The 17,604-nt window shown below is 47.8% G+C and overlaps 2 protein-coding genes across 2 annotated transcripts in view; both read left to right on the top strand.

The window, feature by feature from the left end:
- The window catches only part of LOC107124770, a 94,616-nt gene extending 88,297 nt beyond the window's left edge, over positions 1-6,319 (top strand). The window contains exons 19-20 of the mRNA XM_015428280.1: positions 1,945-2,185; positions 5,129-6,319. Of these exons, the coding sequence (XP_015283766.1) occupies positions 1,945-2,185; positions 5,129-5,409 (522 nt within the window). The 3' untranslated portion in view covers positions 5,410-6,319. The remainder of the gene's footprint in view (positions 1-1,944; positions 2,186-5,128) is intronic.
- Positions 6,320-17,214: 10,895 nt separating this feature from the next.
- VPS13D (vacuolar protein sorting 13 homolog D (S. cerevisiae)) overlaps positions 17,215-17,604 on the top strand; it is a 77,117-nt gene continuing 76,727 nt past the window's right edge. Inside the window, exon 1 of the mRNA XM_015428281.1 lies at positions 17,215-17,323. Within this exon, the coding sequence (XP_015283767.1) occupies positions 17,227-17,323 (97 nt within the window). The 5' untranslated portion in view covers positions 17,215-17,226. The remainder of the gene's footprint in view (positions 17,324-17,604) is intronic.

Below are 17,604 nucleotides of genomic sequence, written 5' to 3'. Positions count from 1 at the left end.
AGAATTGTACACAGTATTCCAAATGAGGTCGCACCATCGATTTACATAGGGGCATTATGAAACTGGCTGATTTGTTTTCAGTTCCCTTCCTAATAATCCCCAGCATAGCACTGGCCTTTTTTATTGCTCATTTTCAGTGAGTTGTCTACTACGACTCCAAGATCTCTCTCTTGGTCAGTCTCCGCCAGCTTGGACCCCATCAATGTGTATTTATAGTTAGGATTTTTGGCCCCAATGTGCCTCACTTTGCACTTGGCCACACTGAACCCCATTTGCCACGTTGACACCCACTCGCCCATCCTCGACAGACCCCCTTGGAGTGCCTCACAATCCTCTCTGGTTCTCACCACCCTGAACAATTTAGTGTCACCCATGAAGAGATTTTTTGGTTTTTTTAATGCTCCACATCCACTTAGGCAAGGAGCTCCATATTACCACAGACTCCCAGACTGTTACACCAGGTACAGTCATAGCTGAAGATACCCATAACGTCCACAAGAGTTGGGGTGGGAATAAAATGTACTGTCATTTTGGGGACACCCCCCCCATCACGGATCGTCTCTTTCCCCTTGCTTTGCTCTGAAATTTCTCAAACCCAGCTTGATTTGATGCTTTGAAAGAGACTGCAGTCCTAGGGTGATTTCCCACTAGCGCTGCTCCAGGCTAACTCGTCCCTTTTGCCTCAATGGTAGGTGTCAATTTCACAGAAGCTGCTGCGCAGCCGCATTTTGCCTCGCAGCTTGGTGCAATTTTCCCCGCGTCTACTCAATCCTGTCTGGGAGGAGTTGCATATTTTTGTGGGCCCTGCTGCCATTCACTGTCCCAGCCCCCAACTCACACTACAGAGGCCTTAAAAAAAACATTAAAGGTAATTGACATATCACCATCAGAATAATGTCAGTTGCCAACTTTAAGCTAGCTGGATATGTCAATTACAGGTGGTTCCCCTCCCCCCAAAGCCCTCTACTAAGGAGGGTGGAAATGAAAGCCATGAATAGGGCTTGGGCAAGATAACTGTGAGGGAAAATACTGCATGAATATTCCATTGCCGCTTAGAATGCCTCTACATTCACAGTGGAAAGGAGAGTTCCAGGGGAGAATCAAGCGATAGAGGAGGAATTGGAAATTTACCCATAAGGCGCACCAAAAAATAGAGATTTGCAAATGCAGATAGTTGGGAGGAGCAGGGCTATTTTTGGGCAGGAACGCACAGGAACGGAGTTCCGGCTGGCTCCCGAGTTGGCCACACGTAGCAGGAACTCATTAGCATAATAGGCCACACCCAACAGCAGAAACTCATTAGGATTGGCTACATTAGGGGGGTGTGGCCTAACATGTAAAGGAGTTCTTGCTACAAAAAAAGGCCCTGGGTTTTGACAACAAACAAGGTCAACAGAATAAGAAGCAAAAGGTGGGTGTGGCTGGATGACCACACTTCTGGTAACATGGGGGCGCGGCCTAATGTGCTAATGAGCTGTGCTGTCAGGGGTGTGGCCTAATATGCTAATATGTTTCTGCTGTTGGGTGTGGCCTATTATGCTAATGAGTTCCTGCTGGGCTTTTTCTACAAAAAGAGCCCTGGAGGAGAATGTGCAGATCTGAGTGGGATAAAAATACGGTTTCTGGAAGGTGGTGAGTGAGGTACGATGAACCTCCAGTGGGCAGGGAATCCCATAGTTTGGAGGGGCCACAGCTGAAAAGAACCTCTCCTCTGTCTTTCTTTCCTGCTGCTGGCTGGCTATTCCTTACTGCATGGTTTTAATACTCTTTTGGCATTGTTATTATCTGGCTTATAAGCTGCCGGGAGAGCTGTGTGTCAGAAGACAGGATATAAATTCTCTAAATGGACACACAGCTTTTCTTGCGGGCACGATTGTAGCAAAGGGGGCCTCTGGGATTCTTGAATGCAGCACTGACTGGCTGGTTTTCCATGTCCCCTTCCAGCCGTTCTCATCCACCGAAAAGGGACCTGACAAATGGGCACGCGTCTCCTGCACCACAGGGCAGGAGGAAGAGAACCTCTTGAAGATTTCCCCGTCGAGCAGCGGATCCTTGGATGACCCGCCAGCGTCGGAGAGAAGCAGTGGAACTGGCGATCTGGAGGACTCCAATAAAGAAGTAGAGACCAGTCGACAAAGATCATCTCCGTCGAACAGCTGCGTTTACCACAGCAGGGCAAACTTAAGTAAGAGGCTGCTCGTCACGGTGGCCTTGGTTTAATGTGTCTTTCATTTTACTTTACAAATTCGGCTGAGACACCATAAGGAGAGCCCTGCTGGATCAGACCAGTGGTCCATCTAGTCCGGCATCCTGCTTCACACAGAGGCCAACCAGTTATTATTTATTTACTTACTTATTTATTTTATTTGTATCCCACCCTCCCTGCCAGGCAGGCTCAGGGTGGCTTACAGCATATGTATAAACATAAATATATTAAAACAGAGAGATGCACTAAAACAGTAATAAAGTTATAACCAGAACATGTGCAAACAAGTGCTAGCAAACATCCTACTAATAAATGGTGGCGGCGTTGTCTCAGCATCTAGATAGTAAAATTGCTACCACAATCTGAATTCTTGCCAGGCTAGAAGATATTAAGCTGGTGCTGATGTTGGAGGGCCAGGGTCTCGATGTTAAGAGGTGGTCCCTGATAAAGGCCTGGCGGAAGAGCTCCGTTTTACAGGCCCTGCGGAACTGTAAAAGGTCCCGCAGGGCCCTGATGTCATCCGGGAGCTCATTCCAGCAGTAAGGGGCCGCCACAGAAAAGGCCCTGGGCCCTCATCACTGCTAGCCTGGCTTCTTTAGGCCTTCCAGAGGACCCACAACAGGGCATAGAGGCTGTGGCCTTCCCCAGATGTTGCCTCCTGGCTCTGGGATTCAGAGACTTCGTGCCTCTGAAAGTGTTGGTTCCCCTCAGTCACCGTGGCCAGTAGGCACTGATAAACTTATCCTCCATGGATCTATCTAATCCCCTTTTAAAGTTGTTTATTCCTGTGGCCATCACGTCACCCTCTGGCAGCCAGTTGCGCATTTTAATCGCTCAAGTATTTCCTTTTTGTCCGTCCTGAATCTACTGCGCTGCCGCCATTTCTCCATTCTGCATCCTCCTCCTTTTCCTCCTGCACAGTGCTTTTCCTTAGAAGCATCCATAGCACACGGCTGTGCCTTTTCACTAGTACTACTAGCATGCACCATCAATCATGGCCCACCCCACCCACCATACTGATCCCTTTGATCCCCCACCCCCCACACTGAGTGGAACAGTTCACCTCCTGAGCAGAATATAACTGCTGTAACCTTTAAATGGGCAACGGGCAGTGTAAGACCCTGCATGGCTCCAGACTGCTGCTGAGCGGGGCCTCCTGTGTTAATGAGCGGCCAATCACACACACAGCTTAGAGGGAGCACTGGAGCAGAGCCCACCCCCCATCAGGTATAGATGGAAGGATTTCCCAAATCAAATTGGAAAACAAGGAGCGTGTGTCACTAGTATTTACATCTCTGTGCTCATCTCCACAGTTTGCATTCCAACCCTGGCCTGAATCTCGAAGCTGCCTCTCATTGATGGTAGCTGAGTCAGCAGATGTGGACAGTGGCCCCTCCTCTTAAGAAAGTACACATCTCCCCCCCCCTTTTTTTTTGGTCCACAGCACAGCACAAGGTTTTCTGGCACACCACCCAATTCAGCAGTTACCCCATGCCTGAGCTTAGCAGAAAATTGTCATTTGTATTTCATTGTAATATATTTTATTTATTTATTTACATTATTTATAGTCTGTCTTTCTCATTGGGACCAGTGTTCCCTCTAAGCTGAGTTAATGTGAGCTAGCTCACCGTTTTTTAGCCTCCAGCTCACACATTTTTGTCCTAACTGGATGGCTCCAGAGCAAACTAATTTATGCAGTAGCCACAACTTTAATGCCAGTAGCTCACAAGATAGAATTTTTGCTCACAAGACTCCACAGCTTAGAGGGGGCATTGGCTGGGACTCAGGGCAGATTACGCGTAGGGAGCCAGTACAATCACAAAAAAAATGGGACATTCGGTAACTGATGCGTTCGGATTTTAGAAGCCTGGAACCATCGGAAAGAACTGAAGCGCAGCAGAAGTATTCACAGGACATGTTAAGCGGCAAAGAAGTTACATAAATAGGATCCTGCTTACGATAAGCTAAACTCAGCAGTATGGCCCGCAGTCCTCCATCATTTCTCCAGGCAAATTTGTAAAGCCATTGAAAAGTATGCAGGCGGAGAGTGATTTCAGCTAAGCATACCTTTATTTAGTTCAGGACAAAGACAACTGACCAGCTCGTAGGCCGGTTTATATGCATTCAGAAAACCCGCCACCAAGTACCTAAACACACCCCCTACTCCCGATAGGCTATTTACAGTAACCGGGCGACCATTGGTCTCCCGGCTGGGAAGCTAGCCCTTTTGATTGGGACGGCTAGGATCCTTCGGATCCTTTGTCTTTCGACTGAAGCTACAGATGAATTGTGCCTGGCCAGCCCGGGCAAGTCCGGGCATGTCAGGCTGAATACATTACACCCATTTTGCACCATTTGGTGCAGTGTAACCATATTCCCTGCACAGGAAAGCCCTCCCGAAGAGTTCACTTTTGCAGAGTTGGTGGAAAGCCAGGAGAGGAGGAGCGCTGACCTTTTGCCAGATGCAAGGGATGGCCTGGAAAGTAAGGGAGGCAGATCATAGAATCACAGAGTCGGAAGGGACCTCCGGGGTCCTCTAGTCCAACCCCCTGCATGATGCAGGAAATTCACAAATACCTCCCCCACACACACCCCGTGACCCCTATTCCATGCCCAGAAGATGGCAAAAAACCTCCAGGATCCTCCAGCCAAGTTGGCCTTGGAGAAAAATTGCTTCCTGTGGGGATTAGCATTTCCCTGGGCGTGTATAAGAAAGACAGACACAAGGTTCAGAGATAGACATTGACTGATTGAAATTCATTTGTATGCCGCCTTTCCCTCCAATGTCAACCCAAAGTGATTTGCATCGTTCCCCTCTCCATTTTACGCAAGGGTTTTTGTCTTCTCCTTCTCATCCTTCTTCTCCTTTCTTCCCCTTCTCCTCCCTCCTCTTCATCTCTTACTCCTCCATCCCTCCCACAGAGCAACCTGGCACCGGTGGCACGCATGTGAACATCAGCTGTGTGGTCAACGTTTGCAATCCAGAACATAGCTTGCACCTCCTGTCACTGAACAGCTCGACCGAGGCAGAGGCTTTGGCGGGAGAAGACGTCCCCCTATCCAAAGAAGAAAGCCCCATCCAAAGAGCGTCTGAAAGGCAAACTGCTGTGGAAGTTGAGGACAACAACATGGACACTTTTGCCTACGAAGAGGGAAAGCCGCTTCCGCTGAGCGTGCAGGATGTAGGAATGAAGACCAGGTGAAGGGGCGGATCTGCCAGAACCCCAGCGAGAGCAGCCGAGGAACTGGCTGGCTTCCTCCGAAGCAAACGTGTGCTTTGCTACAGATCTGCCGTGGACCTTTTACGGGGCCCGAGGGTCTCTCGCTGTTCGTAGCGTGACCCAATGCTGTTGGGAGCATTTCAAAGGCTGAGATTTGTGGGTGACCAGATGAAAAGGGGCGGTGGCAAGGAAACTACTTTTTTGCAGTTGTGCAGGAGGGAGGACTTTGGAAAGGGTCGTGCGGGTATGAGAGGAGGGGGATCGGCCAGGAATCCCCTGTTCCTGTGACTAACACCTGCCGGACCACACCGAAGGTCCAACTCGTCCAGCATCCTGTTCTGAATGGCGGCTACCCAGATGCCTCCGGGAGCAGGACAGGCAGGGTATAGAGGCTCAAGTCCTCCCCTGCTGCTTATGCCCCGGATTCAGAGATAGGCTACCTGTAAGCATGGAGGCTTCATGGAGTTATCTTGGTTCACCAGCCATTGATAGAGGCACTCCCTGTTAAGAACAGCCCTACTGGATCTGACCAAAGGTCCATCTAGTTCAGCATCCTTTCACCCCCCCAACAACAGCTAGTCAGATATCCTTCAGGGCATGAAGGATAAAACTCTTCCCTGCAGCTGTCCTTCCAACAGAATCCATTGCTGTTCTCCTTTTCATCAGGTCACCCCAAAAGCTTCAAGTTGGATCCAGGCCCCCTTTTCACTCGAACATTTTCAATGCCCCTCTTGAATACAGCAGTCGTCCCACGTACATGCTGGCCCCATGACCCATGACATCGCCTTGTCCTTGTGTTCAAGGGAGACTCCATTTCCTTGTGTTCAAGGGAGAGCCAGTTTGGTGTAGTGGTTAGGAGAGTGGACTGTAATCTGGGAGACGCGGGTTTGATTCCCCACTCCTCCACATGCAGCTGCTGGTGTGACCTTGGGTCAGTCACAAGTTCTTTCAGAGCTGTTCTCTCAAGGGCAATTCTCAAAAGAGCTCTCTCAGCCCCAGCTACCTCACAGGGTGTCTGTTGTGGGGAGGGGAAGGGAAGGGAGATTGTAAGCCGCTCTGCGACTCCTTCAGGGCGGGGTATAAATCCAATCTCTTCTTCTCTTCCGTTTTTCACCAGCAGAAAAGCTGGCCAAATCCAACCCTTTGTGAAGAACTTTGCCGAAGTTTGCTGTGCTTTTTGAACGTGCTCCCGCTTCTTCACCGAGCTGCAAAAGCCCTTTCTCACTTTGGTTTTTGAGTGACCTTGAATAGCTCGCTTCTGTTGAGTTACTGTGAAGAGAAAAATCTAATTTTGCCTGGCACAACCATCTCCCCCGCCCTTTTTTTCTGCAATGTGTTCTACCTCAGAAACGTCGCCAGGGTCTGGAGAACCAAACTCTGGCAAGGACGTCCCCAGCTCAAGGATTAATCGGTTAGCCTACAGATAAGAAGTCAGGGTCAAATCTGTATGGCCAAGTCTACCGCTGTGTAAATAAAACATACCAAGTCTCTCTGTGTTGCATGGTGACTTCCAGTAGTGTAGGTTGCAAGCAGCTGTGTCGGTCCACAGACAAAACTCCAGAAATGAAAGTAATGTAATACAAAAATATCACAGAAACGGTGCATGTTACAAAACAGTGTGCAGACTTTGGAGTTGTCTGTGGTGCTCTCCGTAAGCCTGCATGTTCCGTTCCAAAAACTAAAGGGAAAAGGAGGGGGATAGAGATGTAACCTTCCCAAAAATTGGGAAACCGTGGGGGGAAAATTTCTCATAATGTGGCTAATAGCCTCAATCATGTCACCCCTCAGTCGTCGTTTCTCCAAGCTAAAGAGCCCTAAGTGCCTTAACCTTTCCTCATAGGGAAAGTGTTCCAACCCTTTTATTATTCGAGTTGCCCTTTTCTGCACTTTCCCCAATGCTATCATATCCTTTCTAGAAGCCCTCCCACTGTTGCCCCCCCCCCAGCACCAGGAATACAAAGCATCACTTGCCCCAGACTGAGAGTTCCTATCTATACCTTGTGAGATGAGACCAGGCTGGCCTGAGCCATCCAGATCAGGGTACTAAGCAGGGAGGCAGGGTTAACCCCTTCATCTCCTAAGCAACGGGAAGGCGAGAGATGGGTGCAGCCCCTTATTTCAGGAAGAAGTCTGGGGGAGGCCTGATTTAAATGTCTCACAAGCAGGCGAGAGGCATATACCTGCCCGGCCTTGTGTGCATCCGGTGTCTCGTTTCAATCATCCCCTCAGCCACGATGTGTGCAAGGTTGGTATACCAGAGATGTGTAGGACTGGCAGTGCACTGCTGGTGTGCTAATGCTGCAAGGGTAGTACCTGAGGGCCCAGCTTCAAACCACCCCTGGGCCTGTGCAGTGTTGCACTGGGGAACACAGAAAGCTGCCTTATACTAAATTAGACCATCAATCCATCAAGATCAGGATTGTCTACTCAAACCAGCAGCGGCTCTCCAGGGTCTCGGGCTGAGAGGTCTTTCACATCACCTACTGCCTGGTCCTTTTAACTGGAGATGGTGGGGATTGAACTTGGGACCTTCTGCACGTCAAGCAAACGCTCTGCCACTGAGCCACAGAACACCTGGTGCTCCCCTAGCCCTCCTCTGGCAAGAGAGTGGTTGAATGTAAGAGCAGCCAACAGGTCAGACCAGTGGTCCATTTACTCCAGCACCCCAGTTTCCAACAGTGGCTAGCCAGATGTCTCAGGGAAGCCCAGAAAAGCAGGGTTTGTTGGCCAAAGCCCTTGGCTGCTGACTGTTCCCCACCACCTGACAATCAGAGGCTGTTGGGTCCTGAAGCCCCATTCAACCATCATCACTGATAGCCATCAACAGACCCCGATCTGCTTTTTCTAGCATGATTTTGTAGATCTCCATCATGGTCCCTCTGAGTCAGAGTGCTCTCTGTAAATGATCTCATGACTTTGTGTGGGGCCACTGAGAAGAGGTGGTGTGAGCCCTTCCTCCTCCATGGACTTGTGGCCTTCCTGAGAGACACCTGGGACCCAGTTTTGGGAATGGCCGGCTATAGGCACAGCCTAGGTTGCCAGCTTCTGTCTTGGAAATTCCTAGAGATTTGGAAGTGGACCCTTGGGAAGGTTAGGTTCGGGGAGGGGCCATCATGCTATACAGCCCATCCACCAAAGCAGCCATTTTCTCCAGGGGAACTGGTCCCTGTAGTCTGGAGACCAGTTGTAATTCTGGAAGAACTTTGGGCCCCACCTGGAGGTTGGCAGGTGGAGCGTGGAGATCTCATCTCCAGATGGCAGAGATCAATTTCCACGGGAAAATGGCAGTTGTGGAGGGAGGGCTCTATTGCACGGCACCCCAGCTGAGGTCCCTCCTCTCCTGGAATTACAACGGACCTCCAGGCTTCAGAGAGCAATCTCCTTAGAGAAAATATCCATTTTGGATAGGGTTGCCAACATTCAAGTAACACATGGAGATCTCCCACTATTATAGTCGATCTCCAGGCAACCAAAATCAGTTCTCTTGGAGAAAAGGGCAGCTTGGGGGGGGGGTAGACTGTATGGCATTACAGTCTGCTGAGATCCCTCCCCTACCCAAACCTCGCTGTCTCCAGGCTCCACCCCCAAAATCTCTCCGTATTTCTACCCCTGACCAGTGTTCCCTCTAATTAGTGTGAATTAGTGTGAGCTAGCTCACAGTTTTTTAGCCTCCAGCTCACACATTTTTGTCTCGGCTCAGGAAGGATGGCTCCAGAGCAAACTAATTTATGCAGTAGCCAAATCGCTTGCTCACAACTTTAATGCCAGTAGCTCACAAAGTAGAATTTTTGCTCACAAGACTCCACAGCTTAGAGGGAGCATTGACCCTGACCTGGCATCCTAGTTTTGGATAATGAACTTTATGGCATCACGTCCCCAGTCAACTTCCTCCCCTCCAACCCCCCCTCCAGGCTCCACCCCTAAAACTGTGATATGAGGGTCAAGCTACCAAAATAAGCTATTATGAAAATACAAATATTTATTATGGTGTACACATCAGTAAAAGATAAAATAGGTTAAAAGAAATGATCCAAATAAGGTACTTAAAACTTTTTACACACAGAGCTGCAAGTTTTACATATACAATTGATGGGTATATCTAGCCCATATGCCTTTCGGCCCCTTTGGGCCTTCCTCAGTGGTCAATATTACTCTTGTAAAACAACAGGCATCCAGAAATAAAGAGATGAACAAAGATTTTCTTTAGAACCGGGTGATGCTTTCCAGAATTGTCAAAAGAGAGAGAGAAAAAAGCCAAATTATTACACACATCATAAATGCACATAATAGAAAATTTTAAAATACCAGAAATTTTTGCTGTTGTTGCTTCATGTGCAATTGTTAAAAACCCCTAAAACCCCAAGAATTTCCTAGCCTTGAGTTGGCAACCCTAAGTTCGGGTGAAAAGGGGGGGGAAAACCCGACTTTCCTTTGTGTGTCTTTCCATTCATACTCACATCGACGAGCAAGGCACGCCTCCAGACCAACAAAATAAAGCAAAAACCTGTTTCTAATAAACCAGCTCGTCTAGGAGGGGATTCCAGCTCACGCCTTTTCTCTAAACCAGGCGAGCCGCTGGGTACCGCTCTACGCACCATCCCATCTATGGTCACGCTACCGCTCTAGGTTTCTCCCTCTCCATGCAACACACTACATCCGGAAGTTCAGCGCCGAACGCCCGTCCCTCCATTTCACACCGGAAGTCCCTGTCAGGACGGTCATAGAGACAGGAAAAAAAGGACAGCTTCGTTACAGCTCCCAACCGGCATTTCCGGTGCCCTTTGTCCTTCGACCTCTCTACCGAGTCTCGCTATACACTGAATTGAAAACGAAAAGCGAAAAAAGAGGGGGGGAAAAGCCAGACCGGATCTGCGTTGTTCTAGCTTCGGTTTGTCTCTATGGTTCCCTCTCCCCCTTTGACGGCCCATTGGTGGGCGGGGGCCGGCAAGGCTATCGATAACTCTGCGCGCGTCCCGTCGCCTTGGCCTACTTCGCTCGGTCATCAACCTGTTCCTCCTCCCTTGCAGGCCTAGGTCGAGCGAGACGGACGCCGGTGAGGACTCTCGCAGCCCCTCCCCTTGGGCAGGTATCTCTCTCCCCCTTCTCTCTTAGGCGGGTTTGGGGAGAGAGGAGGGGGAAGAATAGCAATGGCTCCATGGGGGGGAGAGGGTGCTGGGGGTGCTCTCCTTCCTCCCCCCCCCCACTTGGAGGTCCTGAGGTGCCCCTCTGGGTGGGTAGGTGGATGGTAGAGAAAAGGGGGACTCACATTCGGTCTAGTCAGAGATGGGCTAGACCTTTAGGGAGTCCCCCTACGCTCTTTGCCTTGCTCGAAAAAGATGAGACTGAGGAAACAGAAACATTATTCGAATTCTTGATGGTAGAGAAAAGGGGGACTCACATTCTGTCTGGTCAGAGATGGGCTAGGCCTTTAGGGAGTCCTGGGCTGTCCCCCCTACGCCCTTCGCCTTGCTCGAAGGAGATGAGACTCTCTCTCTCTGAGGAAACAGAAACATTATTCGAATTCTTTAATACAAGACAATTCTGCCCTCCCCACAAGGTCTTCTGGGGGAAATTAGATCACATGATCCATATTAGTAACAATAATTGGTGACTCTCTTCACCAGGTGTTATTTGGGGAAGCAGAAACGTCGTTGTTGTTAATAATAAATAAGAGATGAATAAGAGATGGCTGTCCCTTTTCCGCAAGATGCACCGTCAGTGTCGTTAATAATAATAAGTTAATGCTGGAAATTAGCATTAGCAGGAACTCCTTTGCATATTAGGCGACACACCCCTAATGTAGCCAATCCTCCAAGAGCTTACAGTAGCCCCTGTAAGAAGAGCTCCGTAAGCTCTTGGAGGATTGGCTACATGAGGGGTATGTCGCCTAATATGCAAAGGAGTTCCTGCTACAAAAAGAGCCCTCCCTCAAGGGAAAATAGCTATATCATCATTAGTAGTTAAATGTGATTATTCTCTCCTCTAAGGTCTTAATTTGGGAGTCTTTTCTTAGTATGATTACTGCCACATTATCATTACTATTGATAGTGCTAATAATATAAACAAGGTGAGTGTCCTTATTAAGGTCTTACACAGGGAAACTATACAATTATTATTAATCAAAATTATTAATATTTAGCTTTTCTATATTACTTTCAGGTAATCAAATAAACAAGAGTTTTGTGGATTAAAAAAAATTTTTTGGGAGAAAGCCAGCTCCAACCCACAAAATCTACACTAGAACAAAGCTTGCTAGTTTTGAAGGTGATACAAGACTCTTGTTTCTTCTGCAACAGACTTAGCAGGGCTACTTGTCTGGACTGAACAAGTGTTCAAACGTCTTCATGGGCATAATCTTGCCCTATTTCTTACTACATCAAACCCCGTAGGGCAGGTTGTTAGTTAATTTAGACCACTTACTAATTGCTTCTTCTTCAAACCAGCACTGAATGATGCTGAAGGGGGAAAAAAATCCAATTATTGTAAAAGATCTGATACAGTGTCAGCAACATGAGAAAAATAAAATTGTGGCAAATTGAGCAGCATCAAATGGTGAAAGGTTTTAAACAGCTGAGTGGGAAGTGATGATGCAAGAATGAGTATTTAAAAAAGCCTTACAATCCAGCTTGTCAGCTGTGACACAGCATAAAATGCCTTTGCCTGATTCTAAAAAAATAGGAAGCCAGGATTGTTATTCCTGTATTGTGGTGTCCCACCAGGCCTTAGAAGCTACTGGTGCTCTCCTAAGAACACCCATCGAAGTTAGCTAGTTTATTTCCACTAGGAAGCATTTCCAAGAGTATGTGACTCTTATCATTGGATAGATTGAAGATTGCCCAGCTTTTGGAAGCCACCAGCAACTATTTATCTATTTATTTATTATTTGTTCTATTTATACCCCACCCTCCCCGCCAAGGTGGGCTCAGGGCGGCTTCCATAAAATGCATATATAAATACAGTTAAAACATCCATAGATAGTCAATTATCCATTTTCTTAAAGTGCTGGAAGCAATTAAAGTGCAAAAGCAGAGAGATTCCTAGCTTAAACTATACCACTACTTAGGTGATAGTCCTGATGGTATTCTCACATCGGCTTGGTTTGACTGACTGATTTCTGCGGCAAGACAGGCTGAAGGTGGTAAAGCCAGTGCACAGGGTCACTCCTCGATGTTTATGTGGCTCCTAATTAAAATCCTGGTGGAAGAGCTCCGTCTTATAGGCCCTGTGGAACTATAAAAGATCCCACAGGGCCCTGATCTCTGGGAGCTCATTCCACCAGGCAGTGGTGAGAGACTGGAGAGCCATCATCTGGGTGGGACCCTTCTGCCTGCCTTAGATGCAGCAGGCTAGCATTGCTACCTTATAGGAATTACCCCTGTCTTGGGTATGAGAAAATTACAGGTAGCCCTTTAAAACAAAAAAGCACTCAAAATGCTGCTGAGACACAGTCTCGTAATCCTTCCAGTATTCTTGTGGCCATTCTCGGGGTTTGCTGTTTTATTTTTGGTTCTAACAGAAAGTGTTTTTAATTGTTATTCAAAGCCTGTCCTTGAATGACAAGGCCTGATCCAATGTCGCTTCTCTTGTGTTCTGTGTTGTCTTATGAAAAGCGGGATATAAATGTTTTAGATGAAGTAAGGCAATGTTACGGCCATAACGCAGGTGGAGATTGTGGTGAAACAGAGGCCTTTCAAATGTCATTAAGCATTTTCAGATGTCTCCTCCCTTTCTCTTGTGTTATTATAATAATTATAACTATTATTCTTCTACATCTGCACATCTATACGGAAGTTTAGTTTAAGGAGGGATCGCGTGGGCTCTTTGTCAGCCTCACCTCAGCCACGAACTCACTTGGGCGTGATCTTATCTTGCGGCTCCTCCCCAGCCTCCTCTGCAATAAGGAGATGATAACAGCGGTAGGGTTTTTGCAAGGATTTGCTAAGATAATGATACCTGTGAAACGTACTTCATGTGAAACTGCTTTATCATTGGCCTGTCTGTCTCAGTATTGTCAGTTCTGGCAGGCTTTGGTTCTTCAGGGCTTTAGCTGCAGAAAGGTCTTTCCCGGCACATGCTGCCTGAGATGCTTGAGACTGAACCTGGGACCTTGTGAATACAAAGCATGCCCCCTTGCCTAGAACAGGCAAGGTAGTAGCTACAGAAGTAGTTCTGTGTGACCAAAGAAGGTCTGGACTTGTTCACCATGAACACATGAAGCTGCCTTTTACTTGAGTCAGACCATCAGTCCGTCAATTGTCTACTCAGACTGGCGCTGGCTCTCCAGGGTCTTAGGCAGAGGTCTCTCACATCACCTAGTACCAGGTCCATTTAACTGGAGGTGCCAGGGATTGAACTTGTGAACTTCCGCATGCCGAGCAGATGCCTTGCCACTCCCATGAGGGAGTTGCTGTTTGAGATGTCCCTCTTTTAAAACTGAGAGGAGTCTCATAAGCAGTTTAGGATGTGGGACTGGGATCTGCCATTCAGAGGACGTCAGTCCCAAATCCCACTGGGCATGCCCAAGGGCATGGGTGCACCTTAAGTTGTTCTTTGAATCCTGCCATTACATACTACTGTACTGTCAGTATACACCCTGCTTTCTACAGCCCTCTGTTTAAAAAAAGGAAAAGAAAGACCTGTTCCTGCCAAATGGTATGTAACAAATCATAATAACCATCATGGAAGCAGTGTCAAAATCTATGAGCAAGGTAGACCCCTGCCCACCATTCTGTAGCCAGGGCTGCCTCCAAGGGCAGGTGGTGGGTGTTGAGAACCCTCACATCCTGGCCTCGATCCATTAATAGGCACTTGACTTGTGCTGTCTCTCTCTCACACATTATCCTCATTGTTTGGTGGAAAACCTCGAACCTTACTTGGAAGGAATGCTAGTTTAGTAAGTGACCTAGAGTTTAGTTACCTCTCTGCACCCATTATCCTTGGTTAAACAGGCAGATTTCCTTCATTTACTGTGTGCTCATGTGCAAAGGGCAGAGTCCAAGGGCACAACTAAATCAAAAGCTTGTAATCTCTGATCTAGCCCATCTCTGACTAAAGACAATTGTGGAAAGGAGGCATCAGGTTTTAACACCCTCTGCTACTGTCCCCTGAGTAGAGATCCTCCCTTTATCTAAGTTGCTATTAGTTCTGGGGGAGGGGAAAAAAGATAGGCTGCCTGTCTTTTTACCTGCTGCATAATCATAGGGATTACTGGGAGAAATCCTGCGGCCCTTTAGCTGCTTTTGGAAAGAAAATCAAAGGCATCATGTAATCCATGCACTGTTCTTAGTGTTTCATCTGTTGCACCCTAATTTACATGACGGAACACAGAACTAGGGGGTTGATTGAAGTACAAGAGTGTGATGAGAAGGTGTGAGTATCAGTTGTAGGAAGAAACAGAAGCAGCCAGCCCTGTCTCATTTCTGTGATTTGTTGCTGCTGTTTCCCCCCTTTGTGATTAGCAGTAAGTATACCCCATTGGTGATGGTTCCTCCTGCATCTAAACCTTCCTCCCCACTATATAGTTCATTTCCAAGAATGCCCTTAGGGGGGGTCATGGTGCAGTGACAGAGCAGGAGCTTTGCAAACCTCCCTCGCATCTGCATTTCAAAGCTGCCAGGTAGCCAGTCTTGGGAAATATCCTCCCCCCACCGCTGAGTGTCGGAGTGGGAGAACCCCGAGCTAGGTGGACCGTGCAGGTTATCTTAATGGGAAATGTTCAGATTGATGAACAATGAGCTGCTCCCTCCCTAAGCATTTAGGGAGTTGGCAATGCCCTAGGTGCTGTGCAGATCTTGAATACTTTTCTTTTACGCAAGTGGAGGAGTGGCTCTCTGACCGCAAGGAATCTCACTGTGGGTTGAGGTCCTTGCTCAGATGCTTTTTGCAGAGTGGAGTTAGACTTGCCAATGGAAATGAACAGGAGGAGGAGGAGGAGGAGATTGGATTTATAGCCCCGCCCTTCACTCGGAGTCTCAGAGCGGCTCACAAACTCCTTTCCCCTCCCCTCCCCACAACAGAAATCCTGTGAGGTAGGTGGGACTGAGAGAGCTCTTTCAAGAACTAATCTTTCAAGGACAGCTCTTGTCAGAACGATGGCTTGCCCAAGGTCATCCAGCAGCTGTGAGTGGAGGAGTGGGGAATCAGACCTAGTTCTCCCAGATTAGAGTCCGCACACTTAACCAAACCAAACTGAGAGGTGTGTGAGTGTGTGCTTAGCAAGAGGAAAGATTGTAAAGAAGGGTGACCATCAAAACGTGGGGGTTGGTTTAGCGGCCCTGGCTCCGACCTGGTGGAACTCTCTGTCAAATTCCACCAGGGCCCTGCGGGACTTAATGCAATCCCGCAGGGCCTGTAAGGCAGAGATGTTCTACTAAGCCTTTGGCTGAGAACAGCAATGGTTTCCATCGTGGCTGGCACCCTCCTCTTTCTCTCCATTGCTTCGCTTCAGCCCCCTCCTCGCAATACAGAACGGAGTGGGCTTAGGAAGGAAATTACAGACGCCATCTGGAGTTGCTAATTGATGTTTTTATTGATTTTAACATTGTTTTTAATTTGTTGTACGTCACCCAGAGCCCTGTGTATACAGGGATTGGGCGATTTATAAATCCAAAGTATAAATAAAAATAAATAATGGAATGAATAGGAAGTCCTCAGTTCAGACGTTCCGCACGTCTCTCTGTGCTTCTGTCTGTCTCAAGAATGACTAGCCTACAGCTACCTAGCTTGCACCCCACTAATATTCACTGTGCAAAAGTGATTCTAGTCCAATTACAGTCCACACATTTGCTGCTTCTATTTTTGTTTCTTTATGTCATGCAGTGCTGCTGCTGCTGCTTCCAACAATTGCCATGCGGCTACAGATTTCCCGGGTAAACACTCTGTTTCCCTCAGTGCTTCGTCAGGTCGCTTTATATTTGGAACCCATGCTCTATGTCTCCCACTCAGAATTAATCTTGTATTTTCTCAGTATCCGCTGGCTGGCTGCACAATGCACAATGGGGCATTCAGCACAGCATCAGTATCGTCAGAGAGACCCTGGGAGGTGTTTTCTCTGCTCAGTTCAATGGAACATCTTTTTAAAAAAGTGATAGTCTGTGTCTAGTTCCAAAGGATAGCTGCGTTATCCTGTTGAAGCAAAAACAGACTCTTAAGGCACCTTAAAAATAAAAGAGATTCGTGGTGGTATAGGCTTTTGTGGACTGTGGCATCTTCCCAACCCTGGTCTGCATCTCTATCACATTTGCATGGGAGAGTTCTGAGGGAACCGTAACTGGCCCAAGGTCACCCAGCAGGCTTCATGAAGAGGGAGACTCAAACCTGGTTCTCCAGATTAGAGTCCACCACTCTTAACTACTACACCACACTGGCTCTCTTGCCATTCTTCCAAGCTGGTGGGGTCTATTAGTCTCACAACAATCCTGTGGGGTAGGTTAAGCTGAGAGTGCCTGACAGGCTGTCCTATGGTCATTTCATGCTGAGCAGGTATTTGAACTCCAGGTCTTCCCTGTCCTCGTCTGATACTGTATGCATGTGTATCTGCCGACAGAGGATGCCCTTCATTCATCTGAAAAAGTGGGCTCTTGCCTATGAACGTTCATGCCAAATCTATTCATTTAAAGGGAGTCTTTTGGCACCTTTGAAGTTTCTTCCCTAGGCAAAGATCCATGTCATGGCTGCGCTGTGTTTCTTTTCTTATCAGTTCTTCTGGTCTTCCTTTCTTGCAGGTCATACTCTGAACTATGGAGGAGAGCAACCTGGAATGACGAGAAAGGCCTAGCCGCCCTCTCCTAGGAAGTAGTCATGTTGGAGGGATTGGTAGCCTGGGTTCTCAACAACTATCTAGGCAAATATGTCAGTAACCTGAACACGGACCAACTCTCAGTAGCTCTTCTGAAAGGTAACGTGTAAGAGCACCTGCAAGTTTGGTAAATGTGTTTCTTCAAGCCCATGAATCTTAACGCTATTTGCCACTTTACCTTTTTCTTCTGTTACTGTGTCTCTTCTGTCTAGGTGGGTGTCGGTTTGCAATGGATGGGTTCAGTAGGTCGTAAACCTGCATGGTTAAATAGTGCGGGTTTATGTTTAACCTGAGGCTCAGTGGCTAGAATGTTGGGGTTGTATGTAGGGGAAACTGGTTCAGTTCCTGTGTGCCCCCCCCCCCCACAATCATGGAGAACC

This window comes from Gekko japonicus, unplaced genomic scaffold (genome assembly GCF_001447785.1).
Source record: "Gekko japonicus isolate JY-2015 unplaced genomic scaffold, Gekko_japonicus_V1.1 scaffold2604, whole genome shotgun sequence".
Taxonomy (NCBI): domain Eukaryota; kingdom Metazoa; phylum Chordata; class Lepidosauria; order Squamata; family Gekkonidae; genus Gekko; species Gekko japonicus.
The sequence above is the reverse complement of the archived record's forward strand: the minus strand, read 5'-3'. Positions and strand labels throughout refer to the sequence as shown.